The 27,798-nt window shown below is 32.2% G+C and overlaps 2 protein-coding genes across 2 annotated transcripts; one reads left to right on the top strand and one right to left on the bottom strand.

The window, feature by feature from the left end:
• Positions 1-433: 433 nt before the first annotated feature.
• Positions 434-16,995, bottom strand: LOC143082608 (techylectin-5B-like). The gene is made up of 12 exons (XM_076258371.1): positions 16,890-16,995; positions 14,181-14,219; positions 12,468-12,544; positions 11,394-11,465; positions 9,474-9,570; positions 8,301-8,392; positions 5,975-6,043; positions 5,379-5,577; positions 4,295-4,416; positions 3,352-3,448; positions 1,627-1,791; positions 434-815 (listed from the first exon to the last, which is right to left on the bottom strand). Exons 1-12 carry the CDS (start codon positions 16,909-16,911, stop codon positions 580-582), a joined length of 1,287 nt encoding a protein of 428 aa, XP_076114486.1. The 5' UTR covers positions 16,912-16,995; the 3' UTR covers positions 434-579.
• Positions 16,996-21,907: 4,912 nt separating this feature from the next.
• On the top strand, positions 21,908-24,917 carry LOC143081580 (uncharacterized). Its single transcript, XM_076257376.1, has 3 exons — positions 21,908-22,010; positions 23,295-23,351; positions 24,555-24,917. The coding sequence occupies exons 1-3, from the start codon at positions 21,908-21,910 to the stop codon at positions 24,758-24,760; spliced, it is 366 nt and encodes a 121-aa protein (XP_076113491.1). The 3' UTR covers positions 24,761-24,917.
• The last annotated feature ends 2,881 nt before the right edge of the window (positions 24,918-27,798 follow it).

Genomic DNA, 27,798 nt, shown 5'->3' with positions numbered 1-27,798 from the left:
CTATGCCTGGGATAAGAAAATCCTTAGTTTTTCAAAAAGTTCAAAGTTTTTTATACGGGAAATTTATAAAAATGACCACATTATTGATATTCATAAGTGAGAGGTTAAGCGCTAAAAACACGTTCAATCCACCATTTCCTATATTTGAGAATGCCTGTACCAAGCTAGTCAGGAATATGACAGTTCGTTTGATGTGTTTTTTCATTTGATTTTGCCATTTGATTAGGGACTTTATGATTGATTTTTTCTCGGAGTTCGGTACTTTTGTTATTTCACTTTTTGTTTGAATACATTATGCGTATACTGTTTAAATATTCAAGAGAAATACTTTGAGGTGAACGATTCTGTTCTTAAATCAGGTATAGGAACTGGGTCATTAACATATTATGCTCTTTGGGTACAGATGTGTATGAAATGAAATGCATTACACACATACAACAAACAAGATAGAATTAATTGAATCAAACAACAAATCCAACTAAAACAACAAAAATAAACAAAAGCATGCGATGAACAAACAAATAGAAATTGACAAAATACTCAAAATCGGAATCGGAACAGCTACAGTCTTTTTATATCTTATTTCTTTTTAATCATCATGATAGACTTTTTTAGTGGCGTTGTATTTTGTCTCCATCGATACCAGTAATTACCAGCACCATGTGTGTCATTGTATCTCCCATTCAAATTGGCATAATCGCAACTTTTAAACCACCAGCCAGCATGCCTGTCATGAGCACAATTACCGCTGTTCCTATCGTTATCTGAATCTTTCGTGGTAAATTTCATGCCATTACTTTCATGTAATCCATCGCCTGCAAAACGAGCGAAAAAAGTGTCTGTATAGAAAGATAGAATAAGATACAGCAGAGTTCAATTATAATATCATATTAGCTGAAATCTATAGTTTAAGATCAAATTTGCCAATTAAAACATTTCAAACTTTTCTTAATTGGAAGAATATATGTCTTAGAAAAAGACTAAGTAACAAAACATAAACCTGGATAAAATAGTTCCAACAACTTATAAGATATAGACAGATGTTTAGAATTGACGCCTGCTCAAATCAAAACTTTTGATAAAATGGTCATCAAAGGTACCAGGACTATAATTTAATACGACAGACGCGCGTTTTGTCTACACAAGTCTCATCAGTGACGCTCAAATCACAATAGTTATAAAGCCGAAACAAGTACAAAGTTGATAAAAGTTGATGTCTCCAGCTAACGAACGAGGAAATGTGTTGCACTTTATCATTTGAAAATGACAGCTCTGGTTTTGATGTGAATTATTTTGTTACTCTGTTAATTTAGAATATTAAAAAAAGACGTATGATATATGTCACTATTGAAACATCTTAACAAAAACATCATGCGTGACAACAGTCAAAATAGTTTAGTTTGAATAAACCAGCGGAAATTTATTTTTTTTCAATTTTGCGGGCTTTCAGATAGTTCCTGTGCATAAATGTGAAACACATTTATAAAGTATGTACGATTGTCGTCCTGAGCACACATTCATAGTGTAAAAATGGTATAAATGGACGGGGCAACAAACACTATTTCTTAGGTTCAGTTCAAAATATATTTCGTATTGTAGCACCCTGTAGTTCATTAAATTTGTTACCTGCATCACCAACATATCCAGTTATATCTAGCAGGTACTTAGTACTCTCATCACCTATTAGAAAGTGTGAATAGTTTGCATAAGCGTGGAGGCCATTAAAGTCTTCTACATACACACTAAGATCATGATCGCCATTAGCAGAAATCAAATGTACATTATCATTTCCTGAAACATAATCAAACATTGATATTTATAGTTTTAAAGGGTTGTGTGTTCTTTCCTAGGAACAAACATAAAGTTAAAATAAACTCGTCATTGATACCAGGATTAACATTATGTACGCGAGTCGCGCTTTTCGTCTACAAATTAAAAAACCGTAAATGACGCTCGATTTAAAAACGTAAAAGAGGCAAATACATAAAGCATGAAGTTGATAAGCATTGAGGACCCAAATTTCTGAAAGGTTTTGCCAAATACAACGAGGGTAATCTTTTCTTTGGGTAGAAAATCCTTAGTCTTTGAAAAAAATTAAAGTTTTGTTAACAGCTAATTTATAATTATAACCATATCAATGATAACTCATGCCGACACAAAAGTTCTGACTACTTATTTGTTGATCATCAAACTTCATTTCAATTTTGATGTTTTATTCCTCTTGTTGAAGGATAAGGACTGCAACTGACATCGAAAAAGACGCTTAGTTTACGAGTTTAATGGTCCGGAATAACACACGGCTGCAAATTGTTTTAAATGATAGAATAATATCTATATTCTAATTTCCATCTGGTCGTAAAAAGTTTCTATGGTCACATTTCTGTATTGGTTTTTCTAGGTCTGACCTATGACCTCAATTTCACAAAAACGTGACCACTCTGGATTCTTACGACCAAACTTTTCTTATATATATAATTTAGGTGTGTGTTCTTCCGGACCCTTTTTAAAAAATGAACTCTGGTTGCAGTACTATAAGTTGACTGTCCCTCTGGTATCTTTCGCTCTTCTTTTATGTGGTTTCATGATGAGTTTTTAATATTTTCTTGGCATTTTCTTTTTTTTTTATATCTATAATTTACAATGACAATATTTAAGCATCTTTTATCCGTCAGTAAAAAAAGTTACCACATAAGCACCTTCATATGAACTATATATCTCCATTCAATAAGATGTTTCAGGGCTTTCGTTTCATACCTTGAATTCATCGATAAAAGGTTAGTTATATATACAAGGAGCTATATTGAACCAAGAACTAATAATAGCATATTTCAAAACATCTCTTGGAAATTCATGATGACGGAAAAGCATGGGTTATAGTATATATAGATGTAGCAAAAGAAACACTGATCTATACATTTGTGGAAGGCATATTCTTGGTCTCCCTTTAATAAATTATACAGAAGGCACTTATTACCAGATTTATTCACGTCTGGGCACGCTACTGATGTCATCGATTCTGCTCACTCTGTCAAAAGGCCTGCGTTTACAGCGGATTTTGGAGAGGTTTGTGTTGATCGTATTTACAATGATCAGTCTGGATATTTTGTGTAGTATTTTGTTTACGGTTATATATGGAAACATGGCTTCATTTCGAAACTATCAATATATTTTGCCTTACTAGCATTGCTTTCATTCATTTCTGTTTTTTTACAAAAGATGCAGTTTTTTTTTTATAGCTAGATATTAAGACATTCTTGAGTAATTATCAATAAGAAAATTAAATCTGTTAAAACGTCTCAAATTATTTGAGCTAATAAGTCATTATCTGTAAAATTGCAAAAATATAATTACCTAGCCAATACTCTGTCTGAACGGTACCAAACCCAGATTTATAGTCTGACCAACTTCTATAAAAATCTTCTTTACCATTTATCCTTCTTTGTATTACCTGAACAGTACCATATAATTTATTAACCTTATGACATGCATAATTAATCCAACCAAACATATTTTCTTTTGTGGATGTTATTCGTGATCGTATGTAAAAAGTAAAATCACAAAAATACTGAACTCCGAGATAAATTCAAAACGGAAAGTCCCTAATCAAATACAAAATCAAATGATAAAACACGTCAAATGAATGGACAACAACGTGTTCTTATTAATCTGGAATCGAAATGTCAGTTTGTGTTGCAGTGTTGTTTTTTTTTTTATTAATGAAAGAAAGTGATGCATCACATTTTGATGCAGCACTGGAGTAACATATGTTATATCTCTAGCTTAATTGACATTGACTCCTTTCTTTAATAGTTGCTGAACGTCATTAAAATGATCTTCAGGTGTAAGCATTATGTTGGCCATTTGAGGACAGTGATCTCATGGTCTAGCATAGATAACTTCTACTTATGTTTTAATTTTCATATTATTATTTTTTTGTTCTGTATCGTGTCATTTTGACAGAATTAGAATTTTAATGTTTGGGAAAGCCTGCTCAGAAGAAGACACTAATCCTTTGAATGCACCCGGTCTCGCTCTATTGTTTTTAGGTTAGACCCTTGTGAATTTTTATAACGATTGTCATGCTCAAATTGATATCTGAACATAGTTTTACTTCGATTGCGTCTCCATACCATGAGTTCAGGGTCAAAGTGGTAACCAATACGAAATGAATCATGTGACAGTAATACGTAGCATAGTTCTAGATTACTCTGACGTCCAAATGCTGTTTTGCCAGACAAGCTGGGCCGTAAGTAACATAAACTGTAGGCCTTTTCAAACACTTATTTATAGTTACCGTCCATTTGTTTCCTCCTCTCATTATACAGAACACAGATATTTCCTGAGAACTTCCTTTTGGGATGATAGTATACACTCCATCTCTATCTGAGGCTATGTCAGCACATTCTGTAGGCGGTCCTTTGAAGAAAAATTAAATTTTTGAGTACTATATATAAAAAAAAATCTATTTCGAAGAAAAATCTATCGAAATCTTAGAAAAGAGAGAACAAATGATTATCATTATGATGATACAATGCATTTAAATATATGACGGACAGTTTTCCAAAAAAGACCAAGGCAGAGAGGACCTATGTTTAAAATATGTCCGTCTCTCTGTCTATCGTTCAGTCTTTCCGTCCGACCGTCTGTCAGTCCATCGTAAATCTTAGAAAATAATTTGAATATTCTGTATGTATTGTCTTGCCAATGCATGTGTAATGACAGAAGCTACAAACTTGGGTTTAAAACTCTCGATTTCTTGTTATGTATCTATTTCACAGGACACTATACTAGTAAAATAAGTTTGATTTTACGATCCTATGAAGTGAACACTTTCTTGAATATCATTTTTTTATAAGTCAATTATTGTCGTTTTTTTTTACATTTACGAAGAAAAAGCTTATTTAAAGCAAAGATATTTCTAGAACAAAACAAATACTGTATTCTATGTTTTCCTCCATCCAAATTGGTATAATATGCAGATGCACAATATTATCGAAATATTGCTAAATACAAATTAAAACAAAATAGCCAAAATATTAATATATATAATATACAATAAATATAGAACATTGTAAAGTAGTCTTCTAAAAGTAATGATGGTGGTTGATCCTTATAATGAAGAGCTGAACTGCCATCTTTGGATAATTCCAGAGATATTTTACATGTAAAGATACATTGGTCAGATACATGAAACTTCTCAGTGACTGGTGTAATGCATATATAATGCCCTCAGGATGCTTGTTTAAGTCGGTAAAATATTAGTGAACAATGATACATTTACATGATATTGGCCTTCTTTATTTAGTTTCATTTATTAATGCAGCTTTATTTGTATATTGTGTATGAAAAACTTGACAGTTGTGATATGATTTAAAAACCTGAAGAACTTGTTGTAGTTCTAGTAGTACTTGTAGAGACGTGTACAGTGGTTTTTTGAATAGTTGACTGGACTTGTCCATGCAGACGGTCAATATCGTTACACAGATTATTATCACAGCATGACAGCTGTGAAGTTGACCTGGATTGTTGAATGGATCGGCGTCCAATGATAGGTTTATTGAACTGGACATCGCAAATCTGTAAAATAAATTAACTTCTTGTTTGAAACGACCTTTTATAAACAAACAAAACAAAAAGTTTCAGATATAAATAGATATATAAACAGTTTTGGTACTGAAAATTAATTATTGGATGTTTGAATTTATCATCGCTCAAACCATACACATGACAGGATGTAAACTGGTATAAACACAAGAAAACACCATGGTATAAGCCCTCGGTGAAATCTGAAGATTGTGTCTAATTGAAGATAACATGTCATGTATATGCTGTTCTTTTTTTATTTACAGATTTATCGCAAATTTTCAGAGCTGTAGATCTGACCTCATCCACATTTTAATAATCGATTTATCTGCTAATACATGTATGCCATACTTTATTTATAATTCAATACAGTATAAGATGAAGAACTTACATGCTTAACTTTACACCCACTATTATAAAACTTTTCCCCAAAATAAGACTTTTCTTCTAAATAGCACATCTAAAAAGATAAATAAACAATACTGTAAAGGATTGACTGAATGATCATTGTCTCAATTTCTCAAATTACCAGTTACTTTTTCTCAATTTCTCAAATCACTAGTGAATTATGTCGAAATATTGGGTTGGTTATGTGTTGCTTAGTTATTCATGTTCATGTTGTGTTTTGTGCAGTAATATTTTATTTTTCGTTGTTTTCAGTTTATCGATGACATTGTCGGATTTTGAACTTTTCTATGATATCTTTCGTTTCTCTCGTACAATGTCTTAATTTCTCATCTCACCAGTTTCTTTTTCTTGATTTCTCAACTCAGTAGCTACAATGTGTTAGTTTATAAACCAAAACCGTTACATTTTCTCAATTTCTTACCTCAGCAGTTACATTTTGCCAGTTTCTGTACTAACCAGCTGCATTGGTTTCAATCATCAACTCAACAACGCTTTAGTTGCTATTCACCAGTGACATTTCAACTCTGGCTATGTTTTTCTGGGGTTGTTTAGCAAAGTGTTGACTACTGGGCTTGTGATACCCTCGGGGACATTTTTTGTATATAGATTAGACCATTGGTTTTCCCGTTTGAATGGTTTTACGCTAGTATTTTCATGTTCGGTGTGAGGCAAGGCTCCGTGTTAAAGACCGTAGTTTGACCTATAACGTTTTTTTTTTTAAATTTGGACGGAGAATTGTCTCATTGGCACTCATACCACGTCATTTTATATCTATTGATCACATTTATCAATTATTAAATTATTTCATACGTATCCTGTCTCCTACTCATTGGGTTAATGCAATTTTAAAAGTTGTTTGCTGTTACCTAGATTGATATGACAGTTGTTATCCATTCGTTTGATGTTTTCGAACTTTTGACATGTTTGATTTAACCATTTGATTAGGAACTTTCATTTTTCAATTTGCCTCGGAGTTCTTTTTTTTTTTTATTTACTTTTCATTTCATTACATTGATAACATATAAGTTTCCCTACAGTAAACCATCGTAACTTTACTATCAAAATGTGGTGAATATAAGTAATTGGGTAGTTGATCTTTATAACGATTCAAAATTAGAAGGTCAGACAGTTGTGTATAGCTTCTATTTGGTAATGAAAAAAGCAATAGGTTGATATACTATATACATTAGTTCCTTTCGGTCAAAGCTTTTTATCTATATTATACATCATTGGCCTTCAAATATTCGCCTTTGACCGTCTCTGATGAAGTCGAATAAAGGAAATTCGTCGAAAGCATTCAAATTATAGTCAACGTGTTGTTTTCATTTGTTAATGCTGGGTGTTTGATATAAATAAATGAAAAGTTTACAATTAAAAGTAAATTTTATTTTTCTGATATGTAGTTTAATCAAAACAAGGTTTAATTGAAAATAACACTTTATAAATTTCGTGTGTCCTAATATAAGTTAAGAAGATGTGGTATGATAGCTTATATTCAAACAATAGTGGTGTCAACCAAGTGCTAGCAGACTTAAAGGGACACTAGCTGTCAAATTCATGGTCACCGATTTGACTCAAATTCTCATATTTGATTTATAACAATGAAAAACATTTATCCAAACTATCAAAAGTCTAAAATAAACAGTTTACAGATCATGGGGTAGATAATATATAGGTTCGTTTCGTGTGTATTTTAGACCTCAGATGACCATATAAGCGATGTAAACATAAATAAAGATATGAATAGATTAAACCAACACGTGCAATTGGATTTTTCTAGGTCTGTTTGATTTCATTTTGTAGATATAAAAAAAAATGTTTCTCATTGCTTTTAACCGTATAAGAATGATTTTATGTGCATCGAATTAGTAATCAAAAGATTTACCGTAGTTTCACTTTCATTGTTGACATTCTTTTTCTTTAAATAACCAGTGCACGTACAATGCATGCGTTGTCAATCTCTATCTAGGTGTTAAATTGAAGTTCACATGAATACGGATTTAAAGAGGTCGACCCATTCACTTGCAAGTGAATAACTAATTATCAATGTTTCTTAGCGTAATTTGACAAAATTGAACCTTTTTGGCTGCAAAAAGCGAATTGTTATTCACTATTTCACTTTCATTATGGATTGAACAGAAACAAATCAAACTTTAGATTCTTTATATATCTCGTAGCTAGTGCCCCTTTAAATTACACTATATAAATTTAGTAGGTACGAATATGGCCGCCTGTCTGTAGTTCTTGAAAAGATAGAAAAAAAAACATTTTTGACATATGTGAATAGAAGCCAACAAAACTGATCTTACCTCAAAACTTTCACAAAAAGATACTGTATGGCACGAGTCAGGTTTCTGTTGACCAGAACAAGCGTAACATAAAGTTCCATTCTTCGTATAATCTTGAAGAGCCAAAAAGGGGCAATTAGTTAAAACAGATACTAGTATTTGAAACATAACAAACAATCGTTTTCCAAATGCAAATAACAAAAGAATTGTAATTATTTTTAAGCAGTAACAAAATTATGTTCTTGTTCAACGATGTTTTTTGTTTTGTTTTGATCAATTTTCAAACGAGATTTTACAACGTAATCGATATTGTTTAAACGTATATTTCATAATGTAGTTAAAATATCAAATTTACACAAATAAATTTTTTTATAATGGTCAATATCGAAAAACAAATGTTTGTTTCTTTTAATTTTTTTTTTCAAAATATAACACTTTTACCACTTATGAAATTTCATAATCTCAAAGTACGTAATAAGCATTCACAGATTTCTTCATACTAACACATCAATAGCACAAAACAATATTTTGTTGATAATTTTTTTCGAAGATTTCAATACCTCAGGTGAAGTTTACCTCAGATGTTCATTTTTTCTAATTATCTGTTTATGCTTTTAATTATTGCGTCATGTGTATCTACTGTTACAGATATGAAATGTCTGCGACTTTACAATCGAATATCTATGGTATTCCCAAGGCAGTGAGTTATAAAAATGCGTTTCAAACCCAAACTTGATCATGTGACACATAACTGAAACTATCGGGTAAATTAACCATGTTTACGATGATAAAGTGTATGTATACTGACTAATGTGTAAAACAATCACAGTATTCGCTTATAATTTGATATAATAGTATAAGAAAGTACATGGTGAACCTGTAATATGACTCATACTGCTCGATGATTTGAATTTGAGATGAGGAACCAACAGAAATGTATCTGATCAGCAGAATTTAACAAATACCAAATAAGAAAAATAATTGAACATGCAGTCAAAACAGCAAAACAAAAATATGAATACTTAAACAAAAATACAAAACTAAACAAAAATTCAACGAATACAAAATCCCTAAAACAAAACTAAGTAAGTAAAAGCAACTAAATAATTATAAACATTACCATTTAAATACATTGTTCCAAAAGAAAACATTGAAAGAAACATATTAAATTCAGTGATAAGGCAATAAAATTACCAAGTTCTCCACATCCATTTGTGTTACAGAGATCTGTCGAACAGCAACTCAGACATGGCTGATTTGTACCCACGCCTACATTGCTGGTGTCGCATACCTGAAACAGTTGTTTGATAGTACCATACATTAACCAGTTACTAGTAACTCAGATACCAGAATAGAATTAAGACACTTTGTCGGACATCCTTACAATATATAAGAATTATGTATATGAAATAAGAACTACGTGATCGAGATACTCAGTTGTATGTGACATCTTCACATAAATATGATTCAACATAACAACGAAATTATTCAATTATAATGATTTTCTAAGATAAAGCAAATGATGCAAATGAAGCAACAAATATTCAAAATTTCTGAAAAAAAAACTTATTTAGCGAGAAATCTGTGATTTAGATAATAACACAATTCTGACCCTTTTTGACATTTTCACGCTTGATGTCTGTTTGTTTAGTTCACATATTGTTGTAAAGTCTTGTTTTCAACCGACCCTCATTGTCAATTTCTAGATGTAAGTCAAGATATGAGGCAGACTAAACTGTATCTGTAGTATCCTTATCTCTAGTTCGATGGGATAGATGCGTTCAACATAGTCACCAAATTTTGAATTATTTATTGAAAGAACATTATCTATATAGCGTAAAGTAGAGTTAAAGGATATTGCTAACTTCTTATCTTTCTTCCTAAGAAGTTTCTTTATGAAGTCAGCCTCATAATAATAAAGAAACAAGTCGGAAAGAAGAGGGGAACAATTTGTTCCCATTGGAATGCCAACAGTCTGTTGAAAAACACGTCCTCCGAACGTAACACATATGTTGTCAATCAAGAAATCAAGCATCTTGATAATGTCAGTTTCAGAGAATTTTTTTGTTTGAATCAGAGTGATCCTTTACAAAGTAGAATTTATCCCTCCCTAAGACAAGATACTTGTATCTAGTTGGCCATTCTTGAACTTAATAAACGTCGTTTACATCAACGAATGGGATGTCCTAGTATAACCGATTGAACTTGCAAAATTGTCCGATCCAACTTTCGGAGCAGGATCTACTAACCTTTCCAAAGCAACTCAACAAAGTTTTGGCAGGTCTTGTCTGACGTTTTTATTTTATGATAATTAATCTTTGGAAAGAGCATATCCAATGACTGTTTAACCGGGTCTGACAACATGATCATGACAAAATGATTAGCTACAATCATAATTGAAGACAATATAAAAAGAAAATTTGGTATGATTGCCAATGAGACAAATCTTCACAAGAGACCAGAGGACACAGAAATTAACAACTATAGGCCATCGTATGGCCTTTAACAATGAGCAAAGCTCATACCACATAGTCAGCTTTATCATACCTCGAAATGACAAATTTCATAACAATTCAAACGAGGAAACGAGGAAACGAGAAAATACACAGATTTATTTATGCACATAATTATGAAAAATGTTTAATATAGCAACAAACGACAACCACTGAATATTATGCTCCTGACTTGAGATGGGCATATTCGGAATGTGGAGGGGTTAAATATATAACGGGCGATCGACCCTCCCCTACCCTGAGACAGTCGGTTGTCAGCACAACATAAGGACAAAATATGAAAAATAAGGCTTAACTCATTAGATGAATGCAAATAGAAATTCATCTTACAAGACACGTGGCCGGATATATGTACATTCGAATAACAAAAAACATTAAGTACTGATCTGTGAGTACTTGCAGTTACTAACGGATAGTTCAAAGCCACTAACAACTTATAAAAAAATCATGAATCTAAGAATTAATTATCAATCAGTTTTGATTCATGATGACACTGAAGATGTATTAAAAATATTGTGATTAATATTTCTCAACGAAAATGGTAAGTGATAACGTCATTTTAGATGGCCTTTAATTTTTTTTAATGGAATATGATATTTACCTGCGGTGTCATACATCCAACGTTGTATATAATGTCCCCGTTTGACTTTACCTCTCGTTCCAACCCGCAAATCTGTTGAAAATCAATAATTCTTAAATTCCTCAAACAATACATACATTAAAGTGAGAGAATCAGCTAGATATATTATAACAAAGTTTAATACATGAGTTTCTATATACGGAAATGCCTTTACAAAATCACGATTGACAGTTGCGTTCTATTTGTTTGATGTATTTGAATTTTTGATTATGCAATTTGATAAGGGACTTTCCGATTTGAAATTTCCTTGAAGTTCGATATTTTTGTTATTTCACTTTTTATCATAAATATTTTGGGTTGTTCTGTACTTAATTTCTAGTATCATCGCAAAAACATGCATCTGACTGTTTACGTGTAAAACAAGTTGTTCATTATTCTTTTTTGTGTTTGTTTCCAAACTTTTATTGTATGTCATATGATATAAAAAAAAAAGAAGATGTGGTAAGATAGCCAATGAGACAACTGTCCACAAGAGACCAAAATGACACAGAAATTAACAGCTATAGGTTACCATACGGCCTTCAACAATGAGCAGATCCCATACCGCATAAGCCCCGTAATGACAATGTAAAACAATTCAAACGAGAAAACTAACGGCCTTATTTAAATAAAAAAAATGAACGAAAAACAAATATGTAACACATAAACAATCGACAACCATTGAATTACAAGCTCCTGACTTTGGACAGACACAAACATACATAATGTGGCGGGGTTAAACATGTTAGCGGGATCCCATCCCTCCCCTAACCTGGGACAGTGGTATAACAGTACAACATAAGAACGAACTATAAAAATCGTTGAAAAAGTTAGTATGTTTAACTCGAGTTTTCTTATTATCCGAAATTCTATGCAATACTTCCCATCCAATTTAAATAATTTTCTCAATTCTTTAATATATGTTCCTAAATAAAACTTTCTCCCTGCACGCTGGTTTTTTTTTTTTTTTGTAAACTGTATGATGCATTTTTAAGCTTTAAATCGTAAAACGACGAGTAGTTGAACAAATTTGAAAATAGTTTTTACAGTTCTTACCTGATTGTCTTTACATTTTCTGACCTGTTCACAGAATCGAGGATGACTAATGTTTTGACAGTCAAAACATGTTAATGCTGTTCAAAAATATGAAAATTGAAAATAACTCCTGTACATGTGTTTATTAAAAAAACACATACATCATATACAGATCTATCAAAAGGATAAATATAGAGAGTTTGTTAGGATGAATTATACTTTTATCAATCTTAAAAAATACCCAATTAGATAATAGTTATCAAAGGTACCAGTATTATAATTTAATACGCCAGACGCGCGTTACGTCTACATAAGACTCATCAGTGACGCTAAGATCAAAATAGTTATAAAGCCAAACAAGTACAAAGTTGGAGAGAATTGAGGACCCAAAATTCAAAAAAGTTGTGCCAAATACGGCTAAGGTAATATGTTCCTGCGATACGAAAATCCTTAGTTTTTTGTAAAAACCATAGATTTGTAAACAGGAAATTTATAAAATTGACCATATAATTGATATTCATATCAACACCAAAGTGCTGACTACTGGGCTGGTGATACCCTCGGGGACGAAACGTCCACCAGCAGTGGCATCGACCCAGTGATGTAAATAGTTATCAAAGGTACCAGGATTATAATTTAATACGCCAGACGCGGGTTTTGTCTACATAAGACTCACCAGTGACGCTCAGATCAAAATAGTTATAAAGCCAAACAAGTACAAAGTTGCAGAGCATTGAGGACCCAAATGTATTGGTTAAACTATATGAACTAAATATACATCCTACAGAAAATATATAAAAAGACAAAAAACAAAATCAAGGTAATTTTGTTAAATAGGAATGTTTGTTGATATGATTTCATCCTTGGCTTTCAAACTTTATGGTTGGGATGTTCCTCGGGAAGATAAATACAAAACAGTGTTTTTATAGTGATTAAGATGATAACACAATGTTGATTTCTATACCCCTATTTTTGACATTTTTAACTATTATGTCTGTTTGTTTTGTTCACGCATCGGTGACAGTATAATGGAATGTGATACGATTGTCATACAAGTGAGAGGTTTAGCTAGCTATAAAACCAGGTTCAATCCACCATTTTCTACATTTGAAAATGCCTGTACCAAGTCAGGAATATGACAGTTCTTGTCCATTCGTTTTTGATGCGTTTTGTTATTTGATTTTGCCATGTGATTATGGACTTTCCGAATTGATTTTCCTCTGAGTTCAGTATTTTTGTGATTTTACTTTTTTCTGGCGCATCAAAGTTATAAATTGCCCAAATGCTATTTGTTTTTCATTATAAATATGTACATTGGAAATCTCTTTCATGGTGTCATTAGCATATTAATTATACATTATTGTAACAGAATGAATCATAGAATAAGTGTTTTAACCTTTAATACACTCTAACTTCAATAAACATTAATGTAATTAGCAAGTTAAAGTCTCGAATTTTAGAAAATTATTATTGCATATATATGTTCTACTTTCCCACCCTTTCCTTTGTATCAGTATGTGACAAAGTGTTCCCGGTTTTTCTGGTACTGTTTGGTTTAATATCAAGGGGCTGATCGATGTTCGGCGTGTAAACTCTTGGTTAAAATATCACCACAAATGATTACTTGCCAAAAGTATATATATTTACAGTCGTAATTTACTGTTTGTACTTACTTCAGCTTACATCAGCTCTTTGGAATAGTACAAATATTTTGAGCAGTAATATAAAGCTTACCAACAGTAGATTTGCTGTATAGTACTAACAATATGAAGCCTGAAACAAAAAGAAAAAAAATAGATACACTCATTTAAATATTACTTTACTTTTGTTTTACAGTCTTGACAAAATAGCATGGCAACCGAAATTTTGGCTCATGCATTATTATTATCAAGATTGCCATTTGAAAACAACGTGTAAGCTGTATATACGGGATTATCTTAGATACTAGGAATTTAATTGTGTGCGACGGACGCACGTTTCGTTTCCAAACTACTCATTAGTTACGCTCGAATAAAAACAAAGTAAAAAATGTCAAATAAAATACGAATTTGTAGAGCATTACGAACCCAATATTTCAAAATATATTAAAAGTCTGAGTATATGATTCACATACAACATTTAGTTTACGGTCTAGAACATGACCTTGACAAAATATAAACAAAGTCGGACGGGTCTTTATAATTGGCTACTATGGTGAATCAAGGCATGCATATAATGTACGTATTTCCCAGTTGAAACTATAATCAAGAGCGGATTTTTGTTTTTGATTTATTTAATAAAAGGTAGCTTCAAGGAACATATAGAACCAAAGATTCTTAGTGGTAAAGTTAAAGATACTTGTTCGAAGATTTACCGACGTCTTTGTGATTTGTTAACCTTTAGGAAATATCTATGTCACAGATTAAGACGAATATGTGAACTTTTCGTGTTAATCTTGTTGGTGCCACATGTGGAGTAAAATAAAGTTACTCCTTTAAGGTGGTACCTAACACTACAGGGAGATAACTCTGTAAAGACAGCTAAATTTTAATTACGTTGTGTTGTAAACAGGAATATTAAGCTTCTCAATGATCAAAATTGGTGTTAGTCAAACTGCTATATAACCAGTGTAAATTTTCTGATAAAATGGTTGGTTCAAATTTTTTGAAATTTTTATATTTTTGTTAAAGTGTCAAAGTTAATACTTTGTCAAAATGTTATGAAAATTAAACGAGCCAAATTAATTTTAGTGAAACTGTTGGGTACCACCTTAATGCGTCTGTTATCACCTCTTTGTTGTGGATTTTGTTGTGCACAACATTATTCATGAAAGGTTTTGTAGATCTATACTGCTTGTCGGTCTTTTCCATTTGTGAAGTTTGATTTGTTACGCTGGTACCTTCAGCCTCTTTTTTTCAAGAAAAAAATCAAGTCAAATAACAAAATTACTGATCTCTAAGGTAAATTAAAACAGACGAATTCGCAATGTTTTTTCTTCCCTAGCCGGGATTCGAACTCATTCTACTGAGATATCGTGGCACCAAATCGCCTGCACTGTGCCCCACGCGCTAGACCACTCGACAACGTATACTATTAAAATAGAAAAACTTTTGATGGCTGGTTGTTACCTTTCCTCGTCAGTTTTAATCTGGCGTCTTAACACGGTACATGATATAAGGCATGAAGATGGAATTGTTACAAATCAGCCAAATTATCTAGTGTAAAGAATTTTACAAATTAATGTGAGATGCAGTCACAAAAATAGTTATATTATAGGTACGTCTGACCCATTGACGACTCTACAAAAGATTTTATCCATCGGTTCACCAGCAGGGATGGTGAAACAAGGCTGAAAGTACATTATTTATATCTAATTCGTCTTAACGTTAGCCCAACAATGTTAGATTAAATATCTATATATCTAGATCGTTTTCAGATGTCAATCTTCTAGATCAAACTTTCTGACAAATTACTCAAACTGTAATGTACATGCCTTGTAAAATACCTATACTTCTTGCTACCGATTGGAATAAAAGATATTCTAAATAGCCAACTTGGTTTTTGTAAACTTAACGTATGCTGGCAATTATACTGCGCGTAAAGAATTGTATCAACTGTCATTCAGTACATTCAGTACAAAAAATTTAAAATCCAAGTACATCAAAAACAGCTGTTTTATTCAAAACAAACTATATATAACAGCCAAACGATGAATCACGTATTTGCCTATGGAAGTTTCCATTTTATCATTAGTTCAACCACATAACTTATCAACTGAAAATTTACCAGTAAAAGGTTATTATTCAAATTTTAAAAATCTAGTTCCATGAGGTAATTATGTGTAGTTGGTGAATACAATACTATGAGCACATACACTCGAAATAAATCCCCCCCCCCCCCCCACCAAAAAAAAAATATAACAGCTTATTTTTTCTCTCGTGTATGCATAAAAAGCGACATTAATTAACGATGCTTTTATTTTCACTATCGTTTCATTTCTCCATTTTTTTTTATTACATATTGTACGCGTTATTGGGTAGTACCAGATCTCATTTGATATAACATATTTAAGATATCTCAATCAGACAAACATAAATGCATCAAAATTCACAGATCGGTACGAACTGTGGAAACAATAATATAAGAAATTATTTTGGGTGGATTCGGAAGTATAAACACAATAAACGTCTGTGTCCTTGCTATATTGTAACGAACATGCGTCGCATTGGTCAAGCACCTGAAATCAATTGTCTTTATATACTGAAATAATCCGTGCAGAAAAGAATTCAATGAATGTTTCCTTATCTAATTTTAAAAAATGAAAACCGTTATGTTAAACATAGAACGTTTAACCTTTTTCTAACCTTTAATGATCCACGTTAACTTGAATTTAAAATGCTATTTTATAGATCTGAATAATTCAAATTGTAATCAAGAAAGACACATGAACAAACTTTAACTTACAATAACACAGTATAGTTTCCATTAAACTTTGTTGTCTCTTATCTTGATTGTCACTTAACGGAATGTCTAATCTTTATGCTTATCTGTTTCAAACATTGAGGGAATAGTTATCAAAGGTATCAGGCTTATCATTTAATACGCCAGACCTGTGTATCGTCTCCATAATAGGCACCAATGACGCTCAGATAAAAACAAATAGAAAGACCAACAAGTATAAAGTTAAAGAACATTGAGCATCAAACATTGTAGACAAAATGACGTGAATTATTAACTCAATTAATCAATCACTTTATATTTTCCACAATTGAGATACATTACTTATTTCTTATTCGTTTATTAGTTATCTTTACGTTCTATCATTTTTGTATATGGATACACTAATTTCACTTTAGGCTTCGTGCACACGACTACCAGTTTGTATTGTTTAAGAGAGGTTAACTACTCAATTGAGTGTTATGCCGTACTTTGGTGATCATACTACTGTTCAAATCAACAATGTTCTATTTCTCAAACGCATGTATATGTAGTGGTCACAATAAATCAGGAATACACATCAACTGTCAAACTATTATATCAACCAAAAACGGACTTCAATCCGCAGTACGCGTAGCCCAATAACTGGTTAAGAAGAGAGGACTCTCTCAATAGCATGCTTAATTCACCAAACGTCTTGACCATACCAAACTGACATATAACATGAATTTATAGTGTTTATACCCCTATTCATCTTTCAACACTGTATTTTTACTACAAAACTGAATATACCTGTCTTGGAATGTCTGCAGATTTATTGAATAGTTTACTCCTTGGATGTTCAAAATACAAACTAATATAAAAAAAAAGTATGGTCAACATATTGTTGTCTTAGGGAGGGATAAATCGTACTTCTGATTCAATCAAAAAATTCTCTGAAACTGACACTATCAAGATGCGTGATTTTTTGATTGACAACATATTTGTTACGCTTGACGGACGTCTTTTTCAACAAAATGTCGGAAATTCCAATGGGAGCCAATTGTTTCCCTCTTCTCGCCGACTTGTTTCTTTATGATCATAATGGAGACTTTATACGGGTACTTCTTAGGAAGAAAGATATTACGTTAGCAATATCCTTTTACCTTACATTCCGCTATATAGGTGATGTTTTCCCACTAAATTATTCAAAATTTGGTGACTATGTTGAACGCTTCTTTTCGATCGAACTAGAGATAAAGGATACTATAGATATAGTTGAGTCTGCATAATATCCTGACTAACAGATCTTTACAACAAAAGAGATGATTTTAGCTTCCCAATTGTGAACTTTCCATTTCTAGCTATGAAGCAACATTCTAGCAGCGCGTGCATACGGAGATAATATCTCCCAATTGGTACGAACGTCCCGGGCTTGAATTTCCTACAATGATTTTTTTATATAGAGGGTTGCTGCTTATAAGGAAGCTATTAAACCAATTAAACTCATCATAGATACCAGGATTGAAATTTCATATTTACGCCAGACGCGCGTTTCGTCTACAAAAGACTCATCAGTGACGCTCCAATCAAAAATTGTTAAAGAGGCCAAATAAAGTACGAAGTTGAAGAGCATTGAGGACCAAAAATTTCTAAATGATTTGCTAAATACAGCTAAGGTAATCTATTCCTGAGGTAGAAAAGCCTTAGTACTTCAAAAGTTCGAAATTTTATTACCAAATGATCAAATTGTTATCGGGAATGTTCTAAATTTTTATGTCAATCATAGGAAAATGATACTTAATTTGACCGTATTCCGTTTTGCCTATTGTAATAACGTTTCTCTTTTGTATTTGTTATTGACCACCCTCCTAGACAACCATATTATGTTTTACAATTAAGTTCAAGCACCATTTCGAAAGAACTTTATAACAAAAAACTGTAGCGTGTACCCTTGATATATGCATATCTGAATTATTTCAAAATTTGTATTGACAGTAAAGGATTGAAGCAAGTCCTGTCACATTCCATATTACCAATTTATAATTTTCATTCTGATGATTAAACATATTTGGCGTTTTTTAAATGGATTTTTTTTCTTTAATAATGCAAATATGTAGAATGAACCACGTGCTTGCTTTAAAACTAGCGCCAAATGAATGAAGGTGACTATATTAAACTAATCTTTAATTCTCAAATATAGACCTTATATATAACGGTAACAAACAAAAATGAGAAAATGAACTTCAAAGCAGGACAGATTGAGTGGATGAGTGTCTCCTGCTATGCATGCACAATCCAGCATGCCAAGTTACACAAAATTGCCGCAGAAACCTCAAGTCTGCACTTACACTTGAACAGTACGAATTTGTTTATATATAAAATATGTATGATTTTGTATGTCAGTAAATTATCAAACCTGATGCGGATGAAAACAACAACAGGTAACCTTCAATACTATGTTTAACTGACCACTTAGTATTTAGTTGACCATTTGGTATTAATAGCCTGATATTTAAAATTTAGACTAAGAAATTTAATCTTGAATGTTAATCTTATGTGAATGAAAGTGGCTGTTAGAGAAATATTTGTAGTATTAAGCTCCTTGTAATTTTAAATGAACCAGTCTTTGTTTTATTAACTTTCATAATTTGAATATGATTTTAAGTGCAAACATTTGTCCATTTTGAATCTAATAGATTGGAAGCTACTGCATTATTAGACAAAAACGCGCGTCTGGCGTACTAAATTATAATCCTGGTACCTTTGATAACTATTTGTGGACGGTATAACTGAGTTTTCCGATTGCAAAAGAGTGATATTCATCGAAAATATAAGCTCATCAAGCTATTAAGCTGCCATACTTTTCTAAACTGGTCACCTTTACTTTCAATATGAAGTTGTGCTGTATATTTATTGAAATAACCTGTTTTTATTTGTAACATTTTACACTTTGTCGTAAAGTTTTGTTTTCAACCGACCCTCATTGTCAATTTCTAGATGTAAGTCAAGATATGAGGCGGACTTAACTGAACCTGTAGTATCCCATATCTCTAGTTCGATGGAATAGATGCGTTCAACATAGTCATTATGAATTTTGAATTATCTAGTGAAAGAACATCATCTATATAGCGGAAAGTAGAGTTAAAGGATATTGCTAACTTCTTATCTTTCTTCCTAAGAAGTTCCTGTATGAAGTCAGCCTCATAATAATAAAGAAACAAGTCGGCAAGAAGACGGGCACAATTTGTTCCCATTGGAATGCCGACAGTTTGTTGAAAACAAGTCCTCCGAACGTAACAAATATGTTATCAATCAAGAAATCAAGCATCTTGATAATGTCAGTTTCAGAGAATTTTTTGTTTGAATTAGAGTGATCCTTTACAAAGTAGGATTTATCCCTCCCTAAGACAAGATAGTGGTCATTCTTTTTTAAGAAACAAAACAATACCAACTCTTTTAATTTGTCTTTTAGTTTGGAATGTTAAATAATTGTGTATAATGTAGAAAATTCAAATGCTTTAATACTATTACAAGATGAAAGAGAGTTAGATTGTATGTACTCTAAAAGATCTTTGGAATTTTTAAGTATCCACATCTGATTCACGCCACCTCTAGAATAGGCCCATCTTTGATTGGTGATAAAATAGATGTTAATAATTTAGAAAGAGGTTTCGTGGTGCACTTGGAAGACCCAGCAATATACCGTTATTTGTAAGGACACTTATGTAGTTTAGGTATCCAATACAGTGATGGAAGATCCAGTTCTTCATCTTTGGTTGAAATTCCAAAGGAACATAGAACAGACCTATGATTATCCCGGATTTCCTCTTTGGTAAGTGTCGTGAGGGTATTTGTTGAGTTTTCAAGTGAATTGTTAATACCTAATTCGTTTATCAAGCAGTTAATGTAATGAGTTTTACACACAAACACGATGTTGTTTGGGGCTTTATCTGCGGGAACAACAACATATTTGTCATGGAGGTAGGATAAGTGTTTCGCAACAGTTCGGTCTTTTAATATTGACGTAGTATGGGCATTGATAGACCCACTCAGTTTCTTTATTCTGATTTGTATCAACGGCCTCACTGCCTTAATCCATTCTGAAAGAGTGTCTACGTCTTCCTTCTGGCGCTTAGCCCATTGCCTGGCATAATCTTCGACTGAATCCATCAAAAAGTTTTATTTCCAATTGATGGATTTAGGCTCACGACATTTCGGACCTTTAGATAACACATTTCGTAGGGAAGTGTTAATAACAATGTTTAGGTTTCCGGTAATAACGTGGCCAGTTGGATTATATATGAATTGGGAACTAGCACAAGTGCAATCAGGAGGTTTAGACTTGAAGTCGTCAATATTGAGATCCTGCAAAACCTGTTTGTAATTGAAAATTTTAGTTGCAATAGGTTTGGTATAGGTATAAAAAATAATTGGTACGGACTGATCTTTGAAATAAGGAGGTATTTTCGATTGAAATAATTTATGATGAAGGATATTGCCTAAGTTGACGCCATCAAGACCTTTGTTGGCAAAGGAAAGATTCAGGAAAGATCTTTTCTCTTTTTCATCTTTTCCAATGCGGACTGGCTTGAAAAGTCTGTGACTTGCAATATCCGAAAGTATAGCTGTGAGTTTGTATAGGTTTAAATGGCGTATCAAATTATAAGCCTGGTGCCTTCGATAACTATTTACGCAATTGTGGTATCAAGTCGAGAGAAAAGATTGTCCAGTTTATTATCGTGATTTGAATTATCACAGGAACACTGAAACTGTCAGTAAGTGGATATCGTGGGATCAGGGAAGTATTTTGGGTATTCATACGATTTTTTTAATATCTCATTTCATGCAGTTAAATATTTAAAATAAGAATGACCTATTGAAATGTTTGCTGCGTAGTATATGTATCTAGTTTAAATGATGAATAATTCAAACCTAATGGTGAAATTGCTTACTATGATAGTAACAGCTTGATAATATGGTAATTTACTGTCATTTAAAGGGAATATATTATTTTAATATAAATATATAATGCACAATTTACTAAGAAAATCGTCATTTTCAAAATGGTTTCAGTGGTAGCTGTGACTATCTGTATAATCCTTCTCTCAGATACTTTATTTGCAGATGTTGTTAAACATGACGATAAAGATGAGAGATCTTTTTCGGGTAAGACATTTATTTATATAACAATATCACAAAACTTTCCACTTGGCTATGAAAAACTGCAGATAAGACTACTCTCCACAAGAAACCAAATGATATAGTCACAAATATATATAGCTCAACATGCAGACTTCTAATACGTTCAGGTATTTCACATCCAATTGTTTATGGAAATATTATTTATAAAGCACAAAGGTGTCAGTATTCACCTCAGAAACTTACAAATCCTTTGAATAGACTTATTAAGAAGGGATATAATTACGATACTGTTGTCAAGTCATTAAATATTGCATATTTTGGCGTTAATATTGAGTCACTGATAAGGTCTTTGCATCGGAACTAAACACATTTATTCTAAAAACAGTTGTTGGCATGACACGGGTTATGTTCTCCTCATATATGTTATGATGGTATGATACTAAACCCCTAACGGGAAGGATTGTGACTGATGTTCATATGATGAAATCATAATCTTTCAGTCAGTTTAATTGAAGTCTGGAGCTGGCATGTCAGTTAACTGCTAGTAGTCTGTTGTTATTTATGTATTATTGTCATTTTGTTTATTTTCTTTGGTTACATCTTCTGACATCAGACTCGGACTTCTCTTGAACTGAATTGTAATGTGCTTATTGTTATGCGTTTACTTTTCTACATTGGTTAGAGGTATAGGGGGAGGGTTGAGATCTCACAAACATGTTTAACCCCGCCGCATTTTTGCCCCTTCCCAAGTCAGGAGCCTCTGGCCTTTGTTAGTCTTGTATTTTTTTAATTTTAGTTTCTTGTGTACAATTTAGAAATTAGTATGGCGTTCATTATCACTGGACTAGTATATATTTGTTAATGGACCAGCTGAAGGACGCCTCCGGGTGCGGGAATTTCTCGGTACATTGAAGACCTGTTGGTGACCCTCTGCTGTTGTTTTTTATTTGGTCGGGTTGTTGTCTCTTTGATACATTCTCCATTTCCATTCTCAATTTTATTACAAATAATTTAACAACTAAAAGTCATCGTACGGTCTTTAACATTGAAAAAATGGAAATGACAAATATAAAACAATTCAAAAGAGAAAATTAATAGCCTGATTAAATGCATACAAATCAGATCTTTGTATCTTTAGAAGAGTTTATGAAAGGGTTTGATGCCAGAATCGGTGTTGTTTACATAGGAATTTGTATACCTTTAACTTTTGTACTAGTGAATATGTTGAATAGACAAAAGGTAATAAATAAATGTATAGAATAAAATGAAATTCATTGAAATCACTCATATAATGTTTGTTCAATTTAGGTATGCCTTCACCATATACATGGAGACAACATGTACACCGAGAGCCCAGTATTGCTAGTAAGATTATATGCTTACATAACTGTCGAATGAAATACATAATTATGAGACCATTTATTTTTATCTGTGTTGTTTTGCAGTAAATGTTTTATTCTTATTCTTAATTTAATAATTAAAAGGGCATAAATATCCTGTTAAAACTAACTAATTTTAAGTTATATCAAGGTATAGTTATCAATCAATCTAATGGCTAACCAAACAAGTCGTTTTTACATATTTAAAATTTAGACTAAGAAATTTAATCTTAAATGTTAATCTTACCTTTGATAACTTTTTAATGAATAAAACTGGCTGTTAAATAAATATTTGTAGGATTAAGCTCCTTAACATTTAAAATGAACCATTCTTTTTTTTATTAACTTTCATAATTTGAATAAGATTTTAAGTGCAAACATTTGTCCATTTTGGATTTAATAGATTGGAAGCTATTGCATTATTTTGTTACAAAATATAATCGAAAAAAAACAATTATATCAATACTGCTGGTAGACGTTTCGTACCCCAGGGTATCACTAGCCCAGTAGTCAACGCTGTTGACATGAATATCGAAAATGTGGTATTTTAATAAGTTTCCTGTTTACAAAACTTTGAATTTTCGAAAAACTTAGGATTTTCTTATCCCAGGCATAGATTACCTTATGCATATTTGGCACAACTTGTGTGAATTTTGGATCCTCAATGCTCTACAACTTCTTTACCGTATGGCTTTATAAATATTTTAATATGAGCGTCACTGATGAGTCTTATGTAGACGAAACGCGCGTCTGGCGTACTAGATTATAATCCTGATAACTATTAGTGGACGGTATAATTGAGTTTTCCGGTTACCAAAAAAAAGTTATATTCATTGGAAATATAACGATATCATCAAGCTATTAAGCTGCCCATACTTTTCTTAACTGGTCACCTTTACTTTCAATATAAAGTTATGCCGCAACACTGTATGTTTATTAGAATAACCTGTTTTAATTGATCACCTTTTACATTATACAAATGAATAACATATCTTTTGTATGGTCATTTCATAAGGTCTCTTTAACAATACAAAAAGATATTTGAAATATTAAATTCTGCTTACCATAAAAGGGTCAACTCTATCATTGCTATGTATCATTGAAGTTGATAAGTTCACAAAATTCCTTTAAAGCATTATACACACTTACTGTTTAAAAACATTGGGTGTTTATTATATGTTAAATATAGGATCCTTAGCGGAAACCCAAACCAATAAGAGGAGACTGTATACACATACTCTTGGAAGACATACTAATAACAAACGTTCGCAACAACAGCAGCAGCAACAACAGCAACAACAACAGCAGCAGCAGCAACAACAACAGCAACAACAACAGCAACAACAACAACAGCAACAGCAGCAACAGCAGCAACAGCAACAACAGCAGCAATAGCAGCAACAGCCACAATAGCAGCAATAAGCGCAGCAGCAGCATCTTCCCCTATATCTATATAACAGACCTACTGACTTGCTATTCATCATGACAGTAAAAACTCAAATTCCAATATCATGACCTGTATATTTTTCATTAAACAAAATACCAAACCTCATTTCAATCTTAATTTTGTCAATAAAAATCCACAAAACACTTATTTCACTGACTGACAAAAAAGAAAAACCAACGTTGACAATAAATGTTTTGTTTTCTATATTCAATGTTAATTCATTCTCTGATTATAATATCGATTGGTAAACGACCATTGGTGACACTCCCGACACATGTGTCACTTAAGGATGTACTTAGGTGAGGTTAGGTGAAAATGAATAAATTAAGAAGTTAAAATTGATACTATAAGCTGGTAGAGCATCAATTAAGGAATAAAATAAGCTAAAAATATTGATAGGTCATGGACCTCCTTTTCGAGATATTTGAGATTTACAATATGGCGGGAAAAGGCTGACTCGGACTTTTACCTTATATTTGCATTGGTATTATAAGGTCTCAAAACAAAAGAAAGAAAATTAAGAATCTTCTAAAATTTTGGTAAATGACCTTTCATGAGCTATTAAGTCTTATATGAAAAGAAATGAGTGTTATGGGGCAAAATATTTTACATTGTAATCTATGGAAAAACACCAAGGAGTCCGAACATTTGACATAAATTCCAAAACCTCACCTAAGTACATCTTTAATCTATGAGAATTTTTGTCTGAATCTATCGCAGATGTTTTTTTGTTTTTTTTACATACACGGCATACCAGTAAATGAAAAAAACATGATGTAAGCGAGACCGTTGGTTTTCCCGTTGGAATGGTTTTACACTAGTAATTTTGGGGCCCTTTATAGCTTGTTGTTCGGTGTGAGCCAAGGCTCCATGTTAAAGGCCGTACATTGACCTATAATGGTTTACTTTTTTAAAATTGTTATTTGGATGGAGAGTTGTCTTATTGGCACTGACACCACATCTTCCTATATCTAAGTACAACTTTTGCTTTAATACCACTATCCACAAATTTGTGTGGTGAATGCCTTCCGTAAATAGATTTGTTGATTTTTGCATCTTTATATAAGTAACTGATGTGGTCATCAGATCATTCAAAATGGTCATATTTTCTTCTCGGGGGTGAAAAATTCGTCGCTTTCGAAACTCGACCGGAATGTCACGAAAAAAGTGCACTTGTGAGAAGTCAGAAGTCACCTGCTTTATATAGAGAATAATACATGGCAAAATACGTATCATATGTCGTATCATCCCGAGACACCAATATCAGACCAAGGGCCTTTAGGCCCGAGGGATGACATTGGTCAAGAGTGATACAGCATGTGATACGGATTTTGCCATGTTTTATACGCTTTATCATATATTTCAACAGGAGCGTATTATATTATATGAACTGTTTTCTGATCAATATGCTATCACTGGGTTACCTTCAGTTCTACATTTGTCTTGTTTTAAAAGCCCTAAAAGAACTGCTCTTTTACTTATCCGAAGCACCTGGGTTACCTTACAATTTGCGTGCTGTTGTTTTAAAAATATTTTGTTTATTATTATATTTTTTTGTGTGTTTTGTATTTTTTATAGTTGCATTTAGTGTGCCAAAAAATATGAAAATTTGACGTTCGTGACATCACATTCCAAACAATAACGTCATTCAATAAATTGCGTCACGCCCGAATGACCGTTCTATTGGACCTATTTTGAGGAAAAATATTTCTTAAGCTTACATAAATAAAACATGACTTTATGTAAAAAAAAAAGTAGGGGTGTGATAAAGGGTATGAGATAAAGGATGCGCATCAAAGTTGCGCGATATGGATTAAACAGCAGGCTATTTATCAAATATTCAAACTACTGTATTTACTTCTAAACATATGATAAAGTTTCTTTTTTTTTATAATAACATTCGCAGAGTAAATTCATGACTACCACACATGTTTAACCCCGCCACATTATTTAAGTATGTGCCTGTCCCAAGTCAGGAGCCTGTAATTCAGTGGTTGTCGTTTGTTTATGTGTTACATATTTGTTTTTCGTTCATTTTTTTTTTATATAAATAAGGACGTTAGTTTTCTCGTTTGAATTGTTTTACATTGTCTTATAGGGGCCTTTTATAGCTGACTATGCGGTATGTGCTTTGCTCATTGTTGAAGACCGTACGGTGACCTATAGTTGTTAATGTCTGTGTCATTTTGATCTCTTGTGGAGAGTTGTCTCATTGGCAATCATACCACGTCTTCTTTTTTATACTTTAAAACTTTATGTTCTGGTTACACAATATTCCTTTTCCGAATTATAAATTTGTAAGGACATAACAGTAAGTGGTTTGAAGTTCAAAGTTTAATGTATACGTTACAACAGTACAAGCTGCATTTACAGAAAAAGCAATATGGATTCATAGATTCATGTACACTCCCCCTTTTTTCTTCACTAAGTGTCCAGACTAATGGTATATTTATTTTTATTGAAAGCAAGTTGTTTTATGTGTAGAAACTTCCTATATGCGATATTTATGAAACTCTTTTAAATATCAAAATTTATAACTATCACGTCAGAGACATTGATCTAAAGATAGATAACTCCTTTTTTAAACATAACGTTATATAAACGTAAAATAACTGGTAACTTTTTATAAGGTCGGTGATGGATACTTTTTTTTTCTTATTTCAATGAGTACAAATTTCCACTCTGACTTGTGATTCTGTTTTAAAGAAATCAAAGGCAGATATTTTTAACAATGAAAAAATGATTCACTTTGGAATATATTTTTCTGCTGGAAAGAATGAAACTCAATTCACAAAATTAACCAAATTAGCAAATATATTGTACAGTCATTATTTAATAAATATAAATCTTTTGTTTTGTGTGAGAAAAAAAAACAATTGGTTCTGACCCTGAAATTAACTAAATAATCGGTATTTGATATGATAACAAAATAATCGTCAATTTGGCGAAAAACATGAAATTGAGGTTACAAAAGAGACAAACCGAG

Source organism: Mytilus galloprovincialis, chromosome 7, assembly GCF_965363235.1.
Source record: "Mytilus galloprovincialis chromosome 7, xbMytGall1.hap1.1, whole genome shotgun sequence".
NCBI classification, from domain to species: domain Eukaryota; kingdom Metazoa; phylum Mollusca; class Bivalvia; order Mytilida; family Mytilidae; genus Mytilus; species Mytilus galloprovincialis.
The sequence above is the reverse complement of the archived record's forward strand: the minus strand, read 5'-3'. Positions and strand labels throughout refer to the sequence as shown.